Source organism: Odocoileus virginianus, unplaced genomic scaffold, assembly GCF_023699985.2.
Source record: "Odocoileus virginianus isolate 20LAN1187 ecotype Illinois unplaced genomic scaffold, Ovbor_1.2 Unplaced_Scaffold_8, whole genome shotgun sequence".
In the NCBI taxonomy this organism is placed as follows: domain Eukaryota; kingdom Metazoa; phylum Chordata; class Mammalia; order Artiodactyla; family Cervidae; genus Odocoileus; species Odocoileus virginianus.
In genome coordinates, this window is record NW_027224270.1 from 2,638,988 (window position 1) to 2,659,114 (window position 20,127).

At 38.7% G+C, this 20,127-nt stretch overlaps 1 protein-coding gene across 2 annotated transcripts in view; it reads right to left on the reverse strand.

Annotated features, from left to right (window-relative positions):
• Positions 1-20,127, reverse strand: part of STARD4 (StAR related lipid transfer domain containing 4) — a 21,470-nt gene continuing 1,343 nt past the window's right edge. For both annotated transcript variants that reach the window (XM_020889515.2, XM_020889516.2), the window contains exons 2-7: positions 15,009-15,134; positions 12,597-12,710; positions 11,593-11,642; positions 6,323-6,449; positions 5,444-5,558; positions 1-4,554 (exon numbers count right to left, since the gene is read on the reverse strand). In XM_020889515.2, coding sequence (XP_020745174.2) covers positions 4,325-4,554; positions 5,444-5,558; positions 6,323-6,449; positions 11,593-11,642; positions 12,597-12,701 — 627 coding nt within the window. In that variant the 5' untranslated portion in view covers positions 12,702-12,710; positions 15,009-15,134 and the 3' untranslated portion in view covers positions 1-4,324. The remainder of the gene's footprint in view (positions 4,555-5,443; positions 5,559-6,322; positions 6,450-11,592; positions 11,643-12,596; positions 12,711-15,008; positions 15,135-20,127) is intronic.

The window sequence follows — 20,127 nt, forward strand, 5'->3', positions numbered from 1 at the left end:
TAAGAGTGTGTATAAATTTTATTGATATATTTCATAGAAATTTAACAAATTATATGCTCTTATTAGTTTAACAAAGGTTCCAGTTTTACATATTGGCTCATAAAAGAAATACAAACTTCTTAAAAATAAAATCTATATGTGGTATACAGCTTTTATTGAATTCCAAGGAATGAATTTTTATTTAACCATACATGTAAAATCTTTGGAAACAACAAAACAATAAATATATTATTTCAATTTCCTGTGCTCTGGGATTAATCTAATGTCTCTTCTAAGCTCCGATCCTACCATCCGCTCCTTCTGAAAGTTGAAGAAAGGTATGGGAGACAGACTGGATAAGTAATTATATAACACAGGGTCCAGGTCAAGTCTCCCAGCCTCCCTGGATTCTGTTAATTTATGCATAGGGTTGTGATGTCCACAGTATCCACTTAATTAAAAGAAAATGGATTTTAACAACTGATTCAAATGATGCAGCGTGTTCTTAAAAGTAAACAGGTAAAGCTTTTACCTACATCGAAGGGGATTACTCATACATAAAAGCTCAACAGGCATTAGGAGTTTGCATTGTGCAATGTTTCCTATCTTCTCCAGAGGCAACCTCAATTACAGAGTTTTTAGCTTGAGATATTAATTTAATTCAACCTGAGTGTTGATAAAATGTCCTTCAGTTAGGAAGGAAAAAGAAAAGAGGAGAGAAAAGAAAGGCCTTTTTTTATTGGGATATATTTTTACATATAGAAATTTACAGTTTCAAATACATCCAACCTCAGTGAACAACAAAATGAAGAGAATTTTAACATGAACAATCTGTCTTTAGCAGCTAGCAGTTTATATTACACATAACTGCAGAACACTAAATTCTCATAATTATTATTGCTGAGTATTCTGTTAAACTTCAATGATTAACCAAAGATTAACAATACAAATTAACATTTCATGCAAAAGTATCACTTATGATAAATTATCTTCTTGTATGAAACTAACTTCCTTAAAAAAATAGGTATCATGTACTGAAAACAGTACTATGCCAAATATCTCCTACATACATGTGTTTCTAATACAAACTAGGTATAAGCTAGAGAAAATAGTCAACCACATTACTACAAGGCAGATTATATTCTTTCATTTCATCAACAGCCCTATGAAAAGTTTGTTATCTTTAAAGGGAAATATTTTGGGCTATCATTTTCATTTTATTGACAATTGATATTTATTTCTAACTGATTTACTTCTAATGTTAAGAAGTTCACTTTTAGCAAGCACTGAACGCTTCAGAGACCAGAAAAGATTTTGTACTTAAGAGAGTGATTCTAGGAAATTCTCTATTATGTCTTATAGAAAGACAAATTAATATGTAGATTAATACAGAACTGTGTATTAAGTTATTAAAATTAACTTGACACGTGGCTAGCCCAAATTAGTAAAATAAATCAAAAAATTAGTACAAAAGAATGTAAGCTATCTTAAAAGATTTTTATAATGATTACATGTTGAAATTACAATATTTTGGATATGCTGAGTGAAATGAACTATACTATTAAAATTAACTTCCACTGATTCTTTTAATTTTTTCATGTAGCTGCTAGAAAAATGTAAATTATATCTACAATTATGGCTCACATTATTTTTCTATTCTATGGCACTGCTACAGAAACAGAAGATTCTATTACACGTGTTAATATTAATCCCAACCCACACTGTTAAATTTCATATCATTATGGTATTTGACATATGTAACTTATTATCACAAGGCTCTTGAGCTTGGAATCAAATACACCTCTACTCTTGAGTACAAAACCTGCTCTTTTTCATCATCGTCTGTATACTAACAACTGTGCTAAACTCTGTTTATATATGATTCAACAAACAGGTAAAAGAGATCTTTTGAATGATAGAAATATTCTAAAACTGGACTGTGGTAATAGCTACACGTCTAGAAGTGCCATCCAGAAGCTGTATGTAAATTGCAGGTAATTCAAATACGCTCCTTCAGTCCATCAGATGGTTCAACATTGTGAATAAATTCTTCCATGAGGGTTCCGTTACCTGCAAGGATCCTCATTCAAGAGTGGATTATGGAATCACTAGTTGGAGGTATAAGTTACAAAAACCAAGAGAACACAGAGTAGCTGCGAGTGGACAGCTTATTTGCCTTCAGCAGTGCCCAGCTTATGCAATGACAGCCCTCATAGCAATGTACATCTTGCTGCAACCTTACCCAATCTGGGCCCCCTATAACTGGACACCTGCTGGTATTCTGCCATGCTAGACAGAACACTGGAGTATAAGGAACCCCCTACTCTATACTATTAAAACCAAATAAAAGACAATAGATTAAGTCAAAATTAACATCTAACAATATCTAAGGGAAGCTGAAAGTTAAACTGCTCAGTTCTCTTTCCTTATTGCAAGAAAAAGGAGTAGCAGAGGAATTCAACAACTCAAAAATTTGGGTAGTCAATCTGGAAAAACATTGGTGATTAATAAATTTCAAGTTAAGAATATAAGATCATTTTTTGCATTGCTTCTATCAGAACTTGAAACAAATTATTTTTAATCTAAAATCTGTGAGATTATTCACTATGGATATAATGGTACTGCCACCTTTTGTTTTGAACATTATCTCCAATAGCAAAAAAAATAAAAATAAATCAGCTCTACTTTTTCTATTTTCAAATGGGTCTGAAGAACTATGAGTTATGCTTTATTTAACAGTCAGGAAAACACAGGAAAGTAAAATACAGATCACGCCTTCATGCAGTTGAACCATAATATGTTTTCGTGCTTCTCATGGTCTAAAGCGAAAGCGTTGTTCAGTCATATCACTCTTTGCAACCCCATGGACTATAGCCCACCAGACTTCTCTGTCCACGGGATTCTCCAGGCAAGAGTACTGGAGTGGGTTGCCATTTCCTTCTCCAGGGGACCTTCCTGACCCAGGGATTGAACCCAGGTCTCCTGCATTGCAGGCAGACGCTTTACAGTCTGCGCCACCAGGGAGGCCCACTCTGAGGTCTATCCAGTGAATATTATTTTCAGAGCTCACTTTATCCCACATTAACCCAAAAAGAAAGGAGAGAAAATGAAACAGTGGGAACAATGATAACAACACATAAAATAACTCACACTGACTACTGAAATGGATTTCAAGATGTGTGCGTATACAGAAATATAAATATAAAAATTTGCACAGATACAATGAGTTCCCTCAAGTTCTCAACTTATATGTAAACCAGGTAGACAGTGCAAATGCCAAAGAGCATGTGGAATATTAAAATCATTCAGGAATGTTCATTTAACGTAGCCACAGAATCAAGGGACATATTACAGTCCATTCCAGCTATAAAATGACTATCCAGGCATTCGTATAAATCCATGAATGCATTTGTTATAGTTCCAGACTGAAATTACATCACAATTGTGAATGTGTATGACACAGTGAGTAATTTATGAGTTGAGTGACACATTTAAAACTCAAACAGGTACAAAACATTCGTCAAATCTAACTTTCTAAAAAGATGATTCTCTATTGTTTAGTACTGGATATCACCACCCATTTCACACAACGCAGAATACTGCACAATCACTGTGCTATCCCAGCACATATCTGGCAGTTTTTTACACTGTCTTATTCTTGCATAAAGGCTTTTAAGACTCCCAAAATAAAAGCACCTAAATATACAAATATATTTTTAAAGATATCTACAAAATACTGTTATCTAGGTATCAAAACTGAATTGCATTGTATTAGGATACCTATTCTTATTTCTGATATTTTCAATATTTAAAGTAGTTCAATAGTGAAGTTCATCTTTAGGAAGTATAGAGAAAAGTAATTTTTCTTTAGTCCAAGATATTGTTAAACTCATAGAGCATACATAGAGTAAACATTGATATTTAACTTCCCCCAAAGTTAAAACTTTTATAGAATGTTTATAAAGCTCTAAAACAGGTGATTTTAGCCTACCAGCAAGAAGCTTGGCTTTCTCTAATTTCTAAGCAGCCAAAATATTCCTACTGAGGCACTATTCAATTTCTTGAGAGTTTATGTCAAAGACCTATATCTACTTCTTGGTGAATTTCTGTCATCCTCTCCATTCCTAGACACACTACCATTCCAAGCAATGTGCAAATAACTGTTTAGGAAAACTGAGATGCTCACTCTAGCTAGCTATTTACTTGCTGAATAAAAGAAACCAAAAACATCTCAAAATTTTCTGCAGGCTATGCAGAAGAGAGGGAAGGATGATTTTTTAAGAGCCATGCAACTAAGAGATGGAGTTCATTCAGGGAATATACTACTACTGTAAGTTAAAACATATTACGCCTTTTTTAGGGCTCTTTGTAAATCACCATAGAAGTTGATTAAAGTGCTTGCCATAGCTGTATCTACTGCAGACTGGGGAATCATTCCACGCAGCTCCGTCTGAATATAGCCTGTCAAAAGACTCCGGCCTGGACTCTCTTTAAGAGGAACACAAAACCAACCACAGGGATGGTTATATCCACGAACAAATTCAGATCTCTTTTCACTCCAGTCAAGACTTATCCCTACAAGGCAATTAAACAAAATAATAACATTATTAATAGCAATGACTGACATTAATCTAAAACTCTCATTAAAAGTATTATCAGATTGCTTATTTAAACATTCTTATCCATGTAGATAAAAATTAAGCCCCAAGAGTGACTGTGGAAGAATGAAAAAGATAATTACCAAGTAGAATTCTGACAGAGCCTGGCAGATGTGTAATAGGGAAAGTTCTAACCCCTTCAGAATAAATGGCATGTCATCTTGGTAACTCCCTGGAAAGCATGAACCTTCCTGCCATGGTGGGGCCCAGGTACCAAGAAACAAACCTGTGGTGCCGCCCTTGCTCCACAAGCTGGGAGCAACCTGGCTCTGATGACTAAGAGCAAACAGGTAGATGTGTACCTAAAACTGCCAACTCAAATATACACTGTACATACAAAAACATTAATTTACTTACAGATATATTTTCAAAAGCATGAGCCTTCTAACAGTATGTTTAATTTTGAAAAGAAAACTACTACACAGATCAAGGAAGGAAAAATATTCTAGCACATGCCGAGCATATTTTTTTAGAGTATATGACCAAGAAGCTATTTCTTGAGAGCGACTTAGAAGGAAATCCACTGACGAGACCCATTTCTTAGAGGTAGTCATGTGACCCATATTCGTTAGCTGTGACATGAAGGATACTATGTAATGGGGAACAAAAACTCATCAGAAAGACTGCAGACCCTTCTTGGTATCATTGCTTTCATCCCTAAGGTTTAGCATTTGCAAACCAAGCTTACTGATTATAAAACAACCATGACGGTTGAAAATATATCTTGTGTGGAAAGAAATATCCAGCCTAGAAAACTCAAAATTTAAAACAAACTGAGAGAAAGTAAGAGGTTTTGAGACATTTACCACAGGATAAAAGCCCTTCTTTATAGTCCACAGTATAGGAGAAGTCAACAAACTCTCTTGGGGAGATTATATTCCAAAGCTGACCCGCAGTTGTATAACGCATCACACAGCAATTCTGAAAGAGAACAGGAAACAGCTGTTAGTATTACAGGAAACACAGACACAGACTCACATAAGTTCACCTGCAGTAAAACATTAACACTCACTTAAAATGTGTTATAATGATTACTAACAACATTTCTTACAGTGATTCTGACAGATTTAGAAATCTATTCTATATCTCACTGTTCTATATGAACATGTGCAGGATATACAACCAAAGTACAGAGGTAAGTTACCCAGAATCCAAATCTCTCTTTCAAAACAGTCACCTCATATCCTATATGATAAGTGGAAGCAGGCAGTGTAGACTGTAGATGTGTAAGATAAAATCCACAAATACTTTGATTAAAATAAACATGGCAAGAAATGAATTAATAAAACAGAAAAAGCCACTCTGGTTACATAATTCTTTAATACCAAAGGTGGCATTTTTATCTTTGATTCTGGCTGAATATTAATGGAAAACCTGCATACTATTACCTAGAAAACTGAATGTGATGGTGGTATTTTCAGAATTTTAGATTTCAGAACCTCAAAGCTCTACAATTAAAGACATAATTTTCTTAAGCAGAAAGGATAAAGCTATTTCAAAAAACAAACTCAGTTCTGACTAACGCTAGTTAGAGATCTTTGCCATGACTACTTAGTTTCAAAGCAATGAATGTAATAGTGAACACAAGTGTGTACAGACATTCACATGCACTTGAGCACTCGCGCGCACAGTCTCACACACGACACACACACACACAATCCGAAGTAAGGTTTCAAAACAAATACCTCCTCGAAGTGCTCCAAAATATCCAAAGAGGCCATTAAGCTGTCCCAATCCAAGCGGCAGGGGCCTGGGCGTATGTGGTCTATTACACTGTTGGCAACATCATCTATCACACCTTGGGCTTTGAAACTGGAGAAAAAATATTACAGTCAAATGCTATTGGAATGAAAAATTTCAGTATGCTCTCATAGTTCAGAGTTCACATCAAAAAAAGCAAAATTTAGTGAAGATTTTTTGAAAAGAGTAAATCCTTACAACTTGTCTGATAAATTAGGTTCTATCAATTATTTCATCAGAATGTATTCTAAAAGGTCCTCAGATCTAAGAGGAGATCTGACAGCTATCTTCTGCATGATCATGATCACAGTAAGTACCTGCATGTTATGGAGTAGCCAAGAACAGTCTGCAGAACGCCTTAATGCTCCATTACTTTCAAGGTGGTTCTTTTCTCAGATATGTTCTAACATGGTACTAGCATATGCATGTTTTAGCCTGACTTTCAAAAACTTTTTATTAGGAATAGAAAAATAGGTCATCCAGGAATAGAACACCCAGGATTGACTCATGAATAATAGCAGAACTTAACATATTTCAAAGGTGGCATTCCATATCAGTAGGAAAGAGATGTACTATTTCATAAATGGTGTATGGGTTCAATAGTTATCCTAACAGAGAAAATAAGTCTGAATTCTTGCTTCACTTCAGTCAAGACAATTCCAGATAGACTAAATACCACTATATAAAAGGTAAAATTTTTAAACTTTGAGAAAATTATGTAAGTTACGATCCTTGTAACCTCAGGATACAGGAAGATTATTTGAATACATAAAACAGAAATAACAAGATGACTAAAACTTGCATACCACAAATGACAAAATAAGTAATTTCTTTAAAAACCAGTCACAGACTGGAAGAATATAAATGTAACACATATATATTTAGATGCTGCTTCTTAGTTGCTCAGCTGTGTCCAACTCTTTGTGACCCTAAGGACTGTAGCCTGCCAGGCTCCTCTGTCCACAGGATTCTCCAGACAAGAATACTGGAGTGGATTGCCATTTCCTTCTCCAGGGGACCTTCCCGACCCAGGGATTGAACCTGGGGGTCTCCTGCACTGCAGACAGATTCTTTACCATCTGAGCCACCAGGGAAGCCCAGAACAGGTGGTACTAGTGGTGAAGAGCCTGTCACCCAATGCAGGAGACTTTAGAGAGCAAGGTTTGATCCCTGGGTCAGGAAGATCCCCTAGAGCAGGGCACAGCAACCCATTCCAGTGTTCTTGCCAGGAGAATCCCATGGACTGAGGATACTGGTGGGCTATAGTCCATAAGGTTGCAAAGAGTTGGACATGACTGAAGTGACTTAGCACAGCACAGCACATCCTTATTATAGAAGATATATGGTTCAGTTCAGTTCAGTCGCTTGGTCATGTCCGACTCTTTGCGACCCCATGGACTGCAGCACGCCAGGCCTCCCTGTCCATCACCAACTCCCAGAGTTTACTCAAACTCATGTCCATCGAGTCAGTGATGCCATCCAACCATCTCATCCTCTGTCATCCCCTTCTCCTCCTGCCCTCAATCTTTCCCAGCATCAGGGTCTTTTTTTCCAATGAGTCAGCTCTTTGCATCAGGTGGCCAAAGTATTGGAGTTTCAGCTTCAATATCAGTCCTTCCAATGAACACCCAGGACTGATCTCCTTTAGGATGGACTGGTTGGATCTCCTCACAGTCCAAGGGACTCTCAAGCGTCTTCCCCAACGCCACAGTTCAAAAGCATCAATTCTTCGGTACTCACCTTTCTTTATAGTCCAACTCTCACATCCATACATGACCACTGGAAAAACCATAGCCTTGACTAGATGGACCTTTGTGGACAAAGTAATGTCTCTGCTTTTTAATATGCTGTCTAGGTTGGTCATAACTTTCCTTCCAAGGAGTAAGCGTCTTTTAATTTCATGGCTGCAATCACCATCTGCAGTGATTTTGGAGCCCCCCAAAATAAAGTCAGCCACTGTTTTCACTGTTTCCCCATCTATTTGCCATGAAGTGATGGGACCAGATGCCATGATCTTAGTTTTCTGAATGTTGAGCTTTAAGCAACTGTTTTTCACTCTCCTCTTTCACTTTCATCAAGAGGCTCTTTAGTTCTTCTTCACTTTCTGCCATAAGGGTGGTGTCATCTGCATATCTGAGGTTATTGATATTTCTCCCAGCAATCTTGATTCCAGCTTGTGCTTCTTCCAGCCCAGCATTTCTCATGATGTACTCTGCATATAAGTTAAATAAGCAGGGTGACAATATACAGCCTTGACGTACTCCTTTTCCTATTTGGAACCAGTCTGTTGTTCCATGTCCAGGTCTAACTGTTGCTTCCTGACCTGCATATAGATTTCTCAAGAGGCAAGTCAGGTGGTCTGGTATTCCCGTCTCTTTCAGAATTTTCCACAGCTTAATGTGATCCACACAATATGTCAAAGGCTCTGGCATAGTCAATAAAGCAGAAATAGATGTTTCTCTGGAACTCTCTTGCTTTTTTGATGATTCAGCAGATGTTGGCAATTTAATCTCTGGTTCCTCTGCCTTTTCTAAAACCAGCTTGAACATCTAGAAGTTCATGGTTCACATATTGCTGAAGCCTGGCTTGGAGAATTTTAAGCATTACATTACTAGTGTGTGAGATGAGTGCAATTGTGTAGTAGTTTGAGCATTCTTCGGGATTGCATTTCTTTGGGACTGAAATGAAAACTGACCTTTTCCAGTCCTGTGACCACTGCTGAGTTTTCCAAATTTGCTGGCATATTGAATGCAGTACTTTCACAGCATCATCTTTCAGGATTTGAAATAGCTTAACTGGAATTCCATCACCTCCACTAGCTTTGTTCGTAGTGATGCTTCCTAAGGCCCACTTGACTTCACATTCCAGGATGTCTGGCTCTATGTGAGTGATCACACCATTGTGATTATCTGGGTCATGAAGATCTTTTTTGTACAGTTCTTCTGTGTATTCTTGCCACCTCTTCTTAATATCTTCTGCTTCTGTGAGATCCCTACCATTTCTGTCCTATGTGGAGCCCATCTTTGCATGAAATCAGTTTGCAAATATCTCAAGCTCAAGCCTATATTATCCCCCATCCTAAATCTGCTCTTCTGCCAAGGGTCTCTAACTTGGGATGAGGGTAGAGGGCAGGGGTGGGTAATACAATTTAATTCAGGCACCCAAATTAGAAATCTGAGATTCAACTTCAACACTTCTTTTTCTCTTAACCCCATTCCAACAGTCAGAACTAGAAAGTCACCATGTTTTATGAAGATGACTTTCTAAACATCAAGTGCACAGAACAATATGTGGGTTTCAACAGCTATTAGTTATCATCACCACTGTCATCATTACACCACCATCACCATCAAATCTCTTTCAAGTTCATTTGTCCTTTTCAGCTCCTTTTGCTGTGTCCTTCATTTGGGAACTCTGTGTCCAACTCAATACTGCGTCAGTTTCTAGCTCTTCTGATCATATAACTCTTAAGAATCTGAAAAAAGGCACAGATCTCTTCCCAGGAATGCACACATTGTCACAAAACTTTGTATACAATCATAGGGACAGTTTAAGAAGCCAGCCATGGTCTCCCAGGATACAAATTCTTCTCTAAACTTCCCATGCTTATTTCTGTCTCTCACAACTGTTACCATAATAAATGCAAAATCTTCTGAGAACCTGGGAGGGTTTGGCTGAGCAGAGGATAAATACAAAACTGAACTCTTTGGTTTTGAATCCAAAAGTCGTTCAGACGTGCTCTCCTCACTCCCATTCTTTATGTTCCAACTATATAAACACAACTTGAACTTCTGTAAAAAAAAGTCAGTCGCCCAGTCGTGTCTGACTCTTTGTGACCCGTGGACTGTAGCCCACCAGGCTCCTCTGTCCATGGAGTTCTCCAGGCAAGAATACTGGAGTGGGTTGCCATTCTCTTCTCCAGGGAATCTTCCTGACCCAGGGATCAAACCCAAGTCTCCTGCATTGCAGGCAGACTCTTTACTGTCTGAGACACCAAGGGAGCCTAAATTCTGTAAACACACTCTCATAGTGTTTCCCATCTACTGGAAGCCATCTGTGTTAATGTGGTAAGTGCAGTTCTCTCTGCCTGGAATAAGAATCTGTCCTTATTCCATAATAGAACACCTGTCTGTTCTTTCTAACTCAGTACAGGTATTAGCTCTTCTGTGAGGTTTTTTAATCACTGAGCACAGTGCCCCCAGGCACTTTTAAACTTTTTCAGCCCCCGTTGCAAATTACTGATCTAAAGAATTAATGTCCACACTTGCTTAACAATGTTTAATCCAACTCTAGTGTCCCTGTCCTTCTCAGAAATACTGTACAACTTACCTTCCTTGAAATGCTATCTTTGGTAATATACTTCAAAACATTCTATATATAGAAAGTGTGGTCAATAGTTTCATTTTAAAAAGTGCCAAGCCCCCAGAATATGAATATCCCACTCCAATTACACAAGGCACCTATTTGCACTGGCTTTAAAAAACAGCATTTTTTTTTACTGGTTAAAGACATAATTCATACTCTACTATATGCAAAAAATACATAAACAAAAATCACACATAAAACTGCCATCTATAGGTACATATTTTTGTGTTAAATAAAAACATTTTAATATAAAAATATAGTTAAAGTCAACCTATGACTGTGTACTGAGTACAGAGTACAGTTTAGTACTCTGCTTTATTCACTTTTCATTTAGCATTTTTTATGTTTTTAAATAATATCTGAAAATATGGTTTCTAAAGATTGTAAAATAGCACATTTTATAATTAAATCATTCCTCAACTATTGATTATTCAGGTTGTTTATAATTTTTAATTTTTTAAGTAATGTGACAGAAGAGACAAGTACTTAAATAATTATTAATTTCCAATGATTTCTTCAAGAAAATTCTTAGAGCAAAATATGCTACAGTACTGAATAAATGCAGAAGGAGTATTAGAAGTATCTTATATACCACAGTAAGAAATTAAGATTTTATCAGCTATACCATCATTAATGATTCCAAAAACCACCAACTCTATTCACCAGGGACACAGACATTTTAAAAGCTTTGAATGCATAACATGATTTTCTTTTCAGAAAGTTTAAAATCTTAAAAGAAAAAACCAAGCTTTACTGGCAATGATCATTTAGTAATCATGAGTATATGTGTATATACATTTGAAGTTTAACAGTATCTTAAGAGCTATGTAAAACTACAAGAATTACTTACAGATATCCATTAAATTCTTCTGAAGGTTTCCTCCAAATTGTTACCTCTTTCTATAAAAATAAAAACAGTGTATAGTGATAATTACATAGGTGGCAACCTGGATATGAAACTGACAATTTCATAAAGTCTACAGCATTAGCTTTTGCCTGAAAATAAAACAAAAGTAAACATTCAAAGAAATACATACAAGTCACTCATACCATCAAATAATCCATATCTGTATTTTTTCTGTATCCTAAAGTACTACACATCTTACTTAAATTACAGACCTTTAGAAAAAGGTTTTTCAGTAGCTTAAAGACAAGACACCCAAACATTAAGATCTGGTGATGGCACTCTCATTGGCCATTATTTGCATAATTACAATCTCATCTATTTACCATTACTGAAGAATTTAGTCTAAGATAATAGGAATCTTAAATACTTAATTCTGAATTTGCTCATGTATCTTTTTAAAATCAAGCAGTTCACATCTATTATGACAGTACTACCCTGAATCAGTCCCGACATTTTTTTCCAGATCATCTCTTAAGAAATTCTGAATATCGGAATAACTAAAGCACTTAACTGGAAGAGTCCTGGTTTCTAGGGTTGGCTCTGTCAACACCCAACAATGTGATGGTTTGGGTAAGTCATACTGGTGAAGAAAAGAACAGTAATGGACCATCCTCGCAGGCTTGTTAAAATATCTGAAATGATTTCAAACTATCAATTACTATACTTTCCTCAATTAACGATGACATGTTTTATTTATTGACCTGAGAGGCTGCTCTTTACAGTCTTGTTGCCGTGAGTCTATTCTTGTGTCCATTATCTGAAGAACTAATGACAGTAGTTCGGGACTGCTGTTCCACCTCTGTGAGCTATTAAACCACCAGCTGTGCTGACACACTTATCTATCCTGCACATTCATCTAAAGTGTGGTCCATACTTTTCCATACCATTTTGAAAGTCACCCAGCAGTTCATCAGAAGATACATCCCAAACACAAATAATGAATTTACCGTCTTCTTAGCAACTCGCCACTTTTCATCTTCAAGGTTGTGGTACTGGATAAGAGTATTTTTAAGTCGAGTCGCCAAAACAGCTACATCAGGCAGGGCTTCCATTTGTTTTTCCTATTACAGAGACTAAGATTATCATCAGCAAATACCAGAGTTAGATCCAGCAGATGAGGGGGAGAGGTCTCAAATCTGATGTCATGCTCAGGCCTGGTGCACTGGGAAGACCCAGAGGAATTGGGTGGAGAGCGAGGTGGGAGGGGGGATCGGGATGGGGAATACATGTAAATCTGTGGCTGATTCATGTCAATGTATGACAAAAACCACTACAATACTGTAAAGTAATTAGCCTCCAACTAATAAAAATAAATTAAAAAAAAAAACAAAAACAAACCCTCCGGGAGCTGTAGAGATACCTACACCTGGACCCCACCCCAAGTCAGTAATCAGAATCCTTGCACACGGCTCTTTCCTCAAAGCTTCCAGGATGTGGAACACAAAGGGACAAGAATCACAGATCTTGTGTTATTAAAATCCTCATATAAAGAAGAAGATACAATCCTATTTCCCTTGGTAACAGAATTGAACTAAAAGGAATAAATTAAAAATTTAAAAAAACAAAACTGTTCTTTCCAAAATACAAAAATAACACACAAGGCATAAATTCTTTTAAAAGTCCTTAGAGTTTTAGCAATTGAAAATTTTCATTTTACTATCATAGCACTCATTCTAGCAAATAAATGACAACCACAATTGGAAATCTCTTACATCCTTTAAGTATAGGGCTGGTGGTGGGGGACGGGGGGGAGATAGGCCTAGAGACCTCTAAAGAATTTCAAAAGTTTCAAGAATTTTACTGACTTCAATATTTTATTTGATGAAGTGTCACAATTCAGTGAGCTATCTGTGTAACAAAAGAGGTGATATGAAGATCTTTGAGCTACCAGTACAGCATAAATAAGTGGTTTATAGTTATAAGGCAATAATTTAACTATATAAAGAGGAATGTATTTTATGATTAATAGTTGCAAAGATAAGCTATCGTTCAGCAATACTTTGAAAGGGAAATGATAACTAAACTTGAAAGAAAATAATATGGGGGATTCTATAATGTAATCATTTTAGAACATTGCTGCAGATTCTCTGATGAGTCTGTGACACTGCATAACTTCTGCAGCTAGGTTAGAGAAGGCCATGCAGTATCTGGATGTCTCTGAGGATGATCACTCCAGGAGCCTCTGATCAACAAACAGCACACAAGGAATGCGGTTACCCTGAGGCTGCTGTGTGGAAAGGACCAAGTGGAAAGAAGAGGAAGGGAGGGGAAAAAACAGACAGACAGACAGACACACACACACAGACACACACACAGATGCAAAGTCCCAGCTCCAAAAGCCTATTTACAGCTTCATGCCTAATCAGCATCTCTTGATTCTCTAGGCTTCCTTCAACTTGCCTCAGTCTTACTTGTCTTAACAATTTTACTATTAAAATGACAATTGAGCCAGCTGCTCAAGATTAAAAGCCTTAGAATCACCCCCATAGATATCAGGAGGTTCACCACACACCACTGCCTACAATGCTCCCCTCTTCCTGTCCCTTAGGTAAGTCCAGCTCGATGCTGACTCTGGGCCTTTGTACTCTCCATTACTTCTCTGCCTGGATTACTAGATCCAAAACCTGAGCATGACTAGTAACAGCCTGTAGTAACAATTTCAGTTTAAACCTCCTGTCCTTGACACAACATTCCCCAAATCACTATAATACCCTTCTTTTATTTTCTGCATAGTGTATCACTATGTGAAACTAACTTGTTTATTTATTGATATACTATATTCTGGGTTTCCCAGGTGGCTCAGTGGTAAAGAATCTACCTGCCAATGCAGGAGACACAAGAGACCTGAGTTTGATCCCTGTGTCGGGAAGATCCCCTGGAGAAGGAAATGGCAACCCACTCCAGTATTCTTGCCTGGGAAATCCCATGGACAGAGGAGCCTGGCATGTGACCATGGGGTCACAAAGAATCAGACACGACTGAACACCCACACACTATACTCTACTCTTTGACTACCATGCCCCTTACTAATAAGAGGGGTGGTCCCATGTCTGCTTTTTAACTACTATATCCCCACCAACTAGAACACTGTCTGAAACACAGTAGGCCCTTAATATTTATTGAAGTGTATTTGTTTCAGAACATGAATTATTTGTTCTTAACTTCTCTCCTTTTGGTGCCATGGTACTCTCCAGTAAAAGGCTAAGGAAGAAAAGGCTTTGGAGAAAGCTGTCCATTTACAAACCACAAAGTTACTGCTAGAAAGGAGATCAAGAAAAGACCTAAATGAAATACCAAGGCTCACACCTCTGTGGGAATAAGGATGCAGTTCTCACCATAGGTGCACACATCAGAATTACCTTGCTATAATTTGCAGTAGTTGTTGATGTTGACAAAGACTCTCTCCTTGGTCAGGCTCCTCTGAGTCCTCTTTGTGACGAGGCCTAGCCCTTGGGAAGCTGGTGGCTCAGCAGTAAAGAATCCACCTGCAATGCAGGAGATGGAAGAGATGCAGGTTTGATCCCTGGGTCAGGAAGAGCCCCTGGAGGAGGGCATGGCAACCCCTCCAGTATTCTTGCCTGGAGAATCCCATGGACTGAGAAGCCTGGCGACTACCGTCCGCAGGGCTGCAAAGAGTCAGACATGACTGGGCAGCACACAGCCAGCTCCTGGGCTTGTCCTTGGACCCCATAGTCCAGTTTCCGCAAGAGTCCTGCTGAGTCAGTTTAATGAAATCCCCTACCCTCAAACCTCCTTATCCCACCTTCAATCTTATCACCCCAGCCTGCCTTTAGCAAGAACCCTGTCAAGTTACTTTAGGGCAACAGCCCTTAGTGATTTTTCATTCACTGACACCCACCTTGCTCCCTGGCTATCCACCCCCATTTGCCCTTGTTGTATTCAGAATGAAGCCTAGTTCCATCCCAAGGTTTCTTTTCCACTATTGCAATAGTCACTGAATAAGATTTGCCTTTACCACTTTAATGTGTGCCTGCCTCTGGTTTTCTGTGACACTGATTTTGGATATTAGATTTCATGGACCACAGCCAGACAGTCTGATTCAGTGGGTCTGTTCTGGAACAGGCCCCAGAAAACTAAGTCCTTTAAAAAGCTTCACTGATTATTCTGTTATGCAGTCAGGAGTGACAACCATTAATCTGAAAACTAAAGTGACAAAAGTAAATCAGTGCTATAGGCAATATTTAAACAGCACACACCACAAAAGCCATTAAACATGATAAAACATGAAAATGATGCAGAAGTTCAGGAAAGGAAAAAAAGCTTCTCTATTCTCTGATGATCTATTCTGAGATCTGCAAATTAAACTTACAAAAGATAAACAGAAAAACATGCAAACAAAATGTACTTGATGTCAATATTTAATTTCTATGTGCAAAGAGAAGCAATTACATGTGGAGTTTATACACCATTTTAAAAAAGGGTGATAAACTGTGGAAAAATGACAAGACAAGGGAAAGGAGGTTTGAGCTTCTAGGGGTGGTAAATTATGGCAAAAATAAATATATGAGGAAGAATAATAAAAGATAAAGGCTATTTTAGTAAAGTTTGACTGTGTAGACCATCTCAGTCCCAAATTTCTGTCTCCAATGATAGCAGTTATTCTCCTGGTACAGAAGAGAAGTCAGACCTTCACAAAAGGAAATTTATGTCCTACTTTTAGGCAGATAGTGAAAGGAAAAATAGTTTTTTCTGCTTTTGCTGCTTCTTAATTGCCTTCAGCTCAAAGTAACCTTTTTTTTGAAGTGGCCTATTTTGGGGTGGCATATACCTTCAGAGGGCTTCCTGGTGGCTCAGTGGGTAAAGAATCCACCTGCAATGTGGGAGACCTGGGTTCGATCCCTGGGTTGGGAAGATCCCCTGGAGAAGGGAAAGGCTACCCACTCCAGTATTCTTGCCTGGAGAAGCCCCATGGACAGAGGAGCCTGGCGGGCTACAGTTCACGGGGTCTCAGAGTCGGACACGACTGAGCGACTAAGCACAGCACATCCCTTCAGAAACATGGAAAAGTATATACAGAAAATCCAATAATATAAAACTTAGGATCTATGAAAATGTGCAAAATATTTAATAATTATAGATCCTAACCAAAGACTAAAAGTGGATGAGCTCATTCAAAAAGTCTGTGAGTCAGGATTAGATCCTCCTTCCACTCAAGAGACTGCCAACTTGACAGCCAGTACGATGACCTTATTAAAGCATATGTTATAAACAAATACAAGTTCTTGAGAGGACTTACAAAGGAAATTTAACTTATCTATTACTGGGATCATGCTGATTAAACAATATTCTTTAAATCCAAGGGTCACCTACCAGATTTCTGTGTCTGGCAGATAAATGTATTTTCAAAACTCTTTGATAGAAATCAAAGGTGAAGTGGAAAGCTACTGTTAGCATAAGCCATACTGTATTTATGCAAATCTAGTACACAAAAAGTAAGCAATAAAAAAACTACCTATAAAGATGAGAATCTGAACTTTTACGGTGTTTACGTTAGTTACTGTTCACTCCTACTGGATAATATAAAGTTCACATTTCTTAATGTGGCTTATGGGTCAGTTTCCAAGCCCACTGTCTAATTTCTTACTCTTCTCTCCTGGATACCCCCTTAAGACTACATCAGCTCCCCCTTGATGTGAAAAACTCCTGTTAACGGGCCTCTTTAGGTGTGGCCGAGTAGGAGGTGGAAAAGGAAGAAAAGAAAGTTTTAGTATAAATTTGGAAATCTCTCTTTTAGTCTCATGAAGTATTTACCCAGGCAGTTAACTCTTGCATGGATTTCCTTCATCAAGATTAAGTCCAAAAGGGAGTAACAGCTACTTTCTAAACTGATATTTGTGTGTGGACAGGCAAAACAGAGCATCTCTCATGGACCAAGGTGGGGTGGGGGTGGGGTAACAACACTGGGCTTATCAAGGTCTTGAGGCTTTCCTAACATAAGAGGACATTCACATTAATTGAAAAGAAAACCCACAATATGCCCTATTCCAATCTCTGCCTGTGGAGAATGTCAGGAAATGTTTTGAATACCATTCTGAATTCCCTCTTACTAACCTTACTTGACCTTATAATAAACTCAAACTCCACCTGTTATACATCAGAGAAAACAGAAACCACAACTGTACCAGAATCTAACAGCTCCATATAAAAGGTTATATACTCCTGACAGTTTTATAACCAGTTCAGCTCAGTTGCTCAGTCGTGTCTGACTCTTTGTTACTTCATGGACTGCAGCACACCAGGCCTCCCTGTCCATCACCAAACTCCCAGAGCTTGCTCAAACTCATGTCCATCAAGTCGGTGATACCATCCAACCATCTCATCCTCTGTCGTCCCCTTCTCCTCCTGCCTTCAATCTTTCCCAGCATCAGGGTCTTTTCAAATGAGTCAGTTCTTCACATCAGGTGGCCAAAGTATTGGAGTTTCAGCTTCAGCCAAGTGCTAAGTAGTGTCTGTCTCTATTTTTTCCTTCTGTTAGCTGCTGTTGTATCTGACTCCTGTGACCCCATGGACTGTAGCCCACCAGGCTCCTCTGTCAATGGAATTCTCCAGGCAGGAATACTGGAGTGAGTTGCCATTTCCTACTCCAGGGGGTCTTCCCGACCCAGGGATCCAACCCAGGTCTCCTGCATTTCAGTCAGTCTTTACCATTTGAGCTACCAATCTTTTTGTTCACGTTTTCCATATTTACGTTTTTAAAGTGGTCACTAGTGTAGACAGTGCTCCCATCGTAGAGTGGGCAACCTTCACAAGTTAAACATTTTCTTGAGGTCATCTATCAACATCAGTCTTTGACCAATACAATTTCAATTTTTGTCAAACGTCAGTGAAATGGCCATAGGTTTCAATTATATATGGAATATAATAAACATTTTAACCTTTAATAAAAAGTAAATGCCATAAAAATCTGTTTGTACTTATGTAGTATGATTAAGTCAGAACTGACTTATTAAAGAAGTTCATATCAGAATTGCTTTACCTTCCATTACCTGATTGATGTGGGTTTCATTTACGTGAACAGCTTAAATTTAACATTCCATAGATTCCCCCCAAGTTGTACAAACCAAGGCCTTGTAAATTATATTTTTCTACCTAACATAAAAATTTCAGCATATGCTTAATTTCTGATCAATTCTGAGTTAGTAATTTAGCTTTTCCAATTAGTCAATACAGCAGATTCTTGTTTTTGAGACTGGTTATAGCAAAACTGCAACAGGGAAGGAAGCCTCCTGCAATGTGATGGATACACCTCTGATTCAGTGTTCCTTTTGGCTTATTTTAGGGGCTTCCCTTGTGGCTCAGCTGGTAAAGAATCCGCCTGCAGTGTGGAAGACCTGGGTTCGATCCCTGGGTTGGGAAGATCCCCTGTAGAAAGGAAAGGCTACCCACTCCGGTATTCTGGCCTGGATAATTCTATGGTTGCAAAAAGCTGGACATGACTGAGGGACTTTCACTTTTCACTTTCATAGCTCATTTGGTAAAGAATCCACCTGCAGTGCAGGAGGCCCGGGTTTGATTCCTAAGTCAGGAAGATCCACTGGAGAAGGGACAGCCTACCCACTCCAATATTTTTGGGTTTCCCTTGTGGCTCAGCTGGTAAAGAATCCGCCTGCAATGCAGGAGACCTGGTTTGATCCTGGGTTGGGAAGATCCCCTGGAGAAAGGAAAGGCTTCTCACTCCAGTATTCTGCCCTGGAGAATTCCGTGGACTGTATAGTCTATGCGGTCGCAAAGACCCGTACAGGACTGAGCGACTTTCACTTGGCTTATTTTAGGACACAGTTTACAACATCAATGAGACTTGTACAAAACTTAATATTAAATTCTAACAATGTCACAGCTTTGAGTCCAAGTAATATTCAAGCTCCTAATACTCTAATCTTTTTTTTTTTTTTTTTTAACAGGAACCAATAAAATCACTTTAATTTCTACTTTTCATTTTGAAAGATCATTACAGTATCATTTGTAAAATCCAGCCAGGAAAGATGCCCCTGGACTACTGAGTCCTGGGGACCACTGAGACGGTCACCCTAGCATGTGACCGTGGGCGGGCGGGTGGGGGCCGAGCTCCAGCCTGGTGCTGCTTCTTGCTTGCACTCGCCGATTCCGAGCTAAGACAAGCCAGGCTGGGGAGAGGCTCAGGGGGAACCAGGTTCCTCTGTGATGAAGGCACCTGGTGGGGACCAACTAGTGGGGTGCCAGAACACCCCTCTCCAGTTCCCCCACCCCCAGATTCAGGTTCAGGTCTGCGAGTCCCCAGCAGAGGTCCCGCCTGGACTGACCCCACCCTGGTCTGGAGGGACCAAAGCTGAAAAGTGATGCGTGAACCGTTTTCTTGGAAAGCTTGCGTCCGAGCTCTGGATGAGGGCCTGAGCTGCCGTCCTTCCAGCCACACAGGAACTTGCAGGAGGCAGGAGGGAGCAGGGGAGTGAGGGTTACAGGCCTGACAGCTGCTCCAGC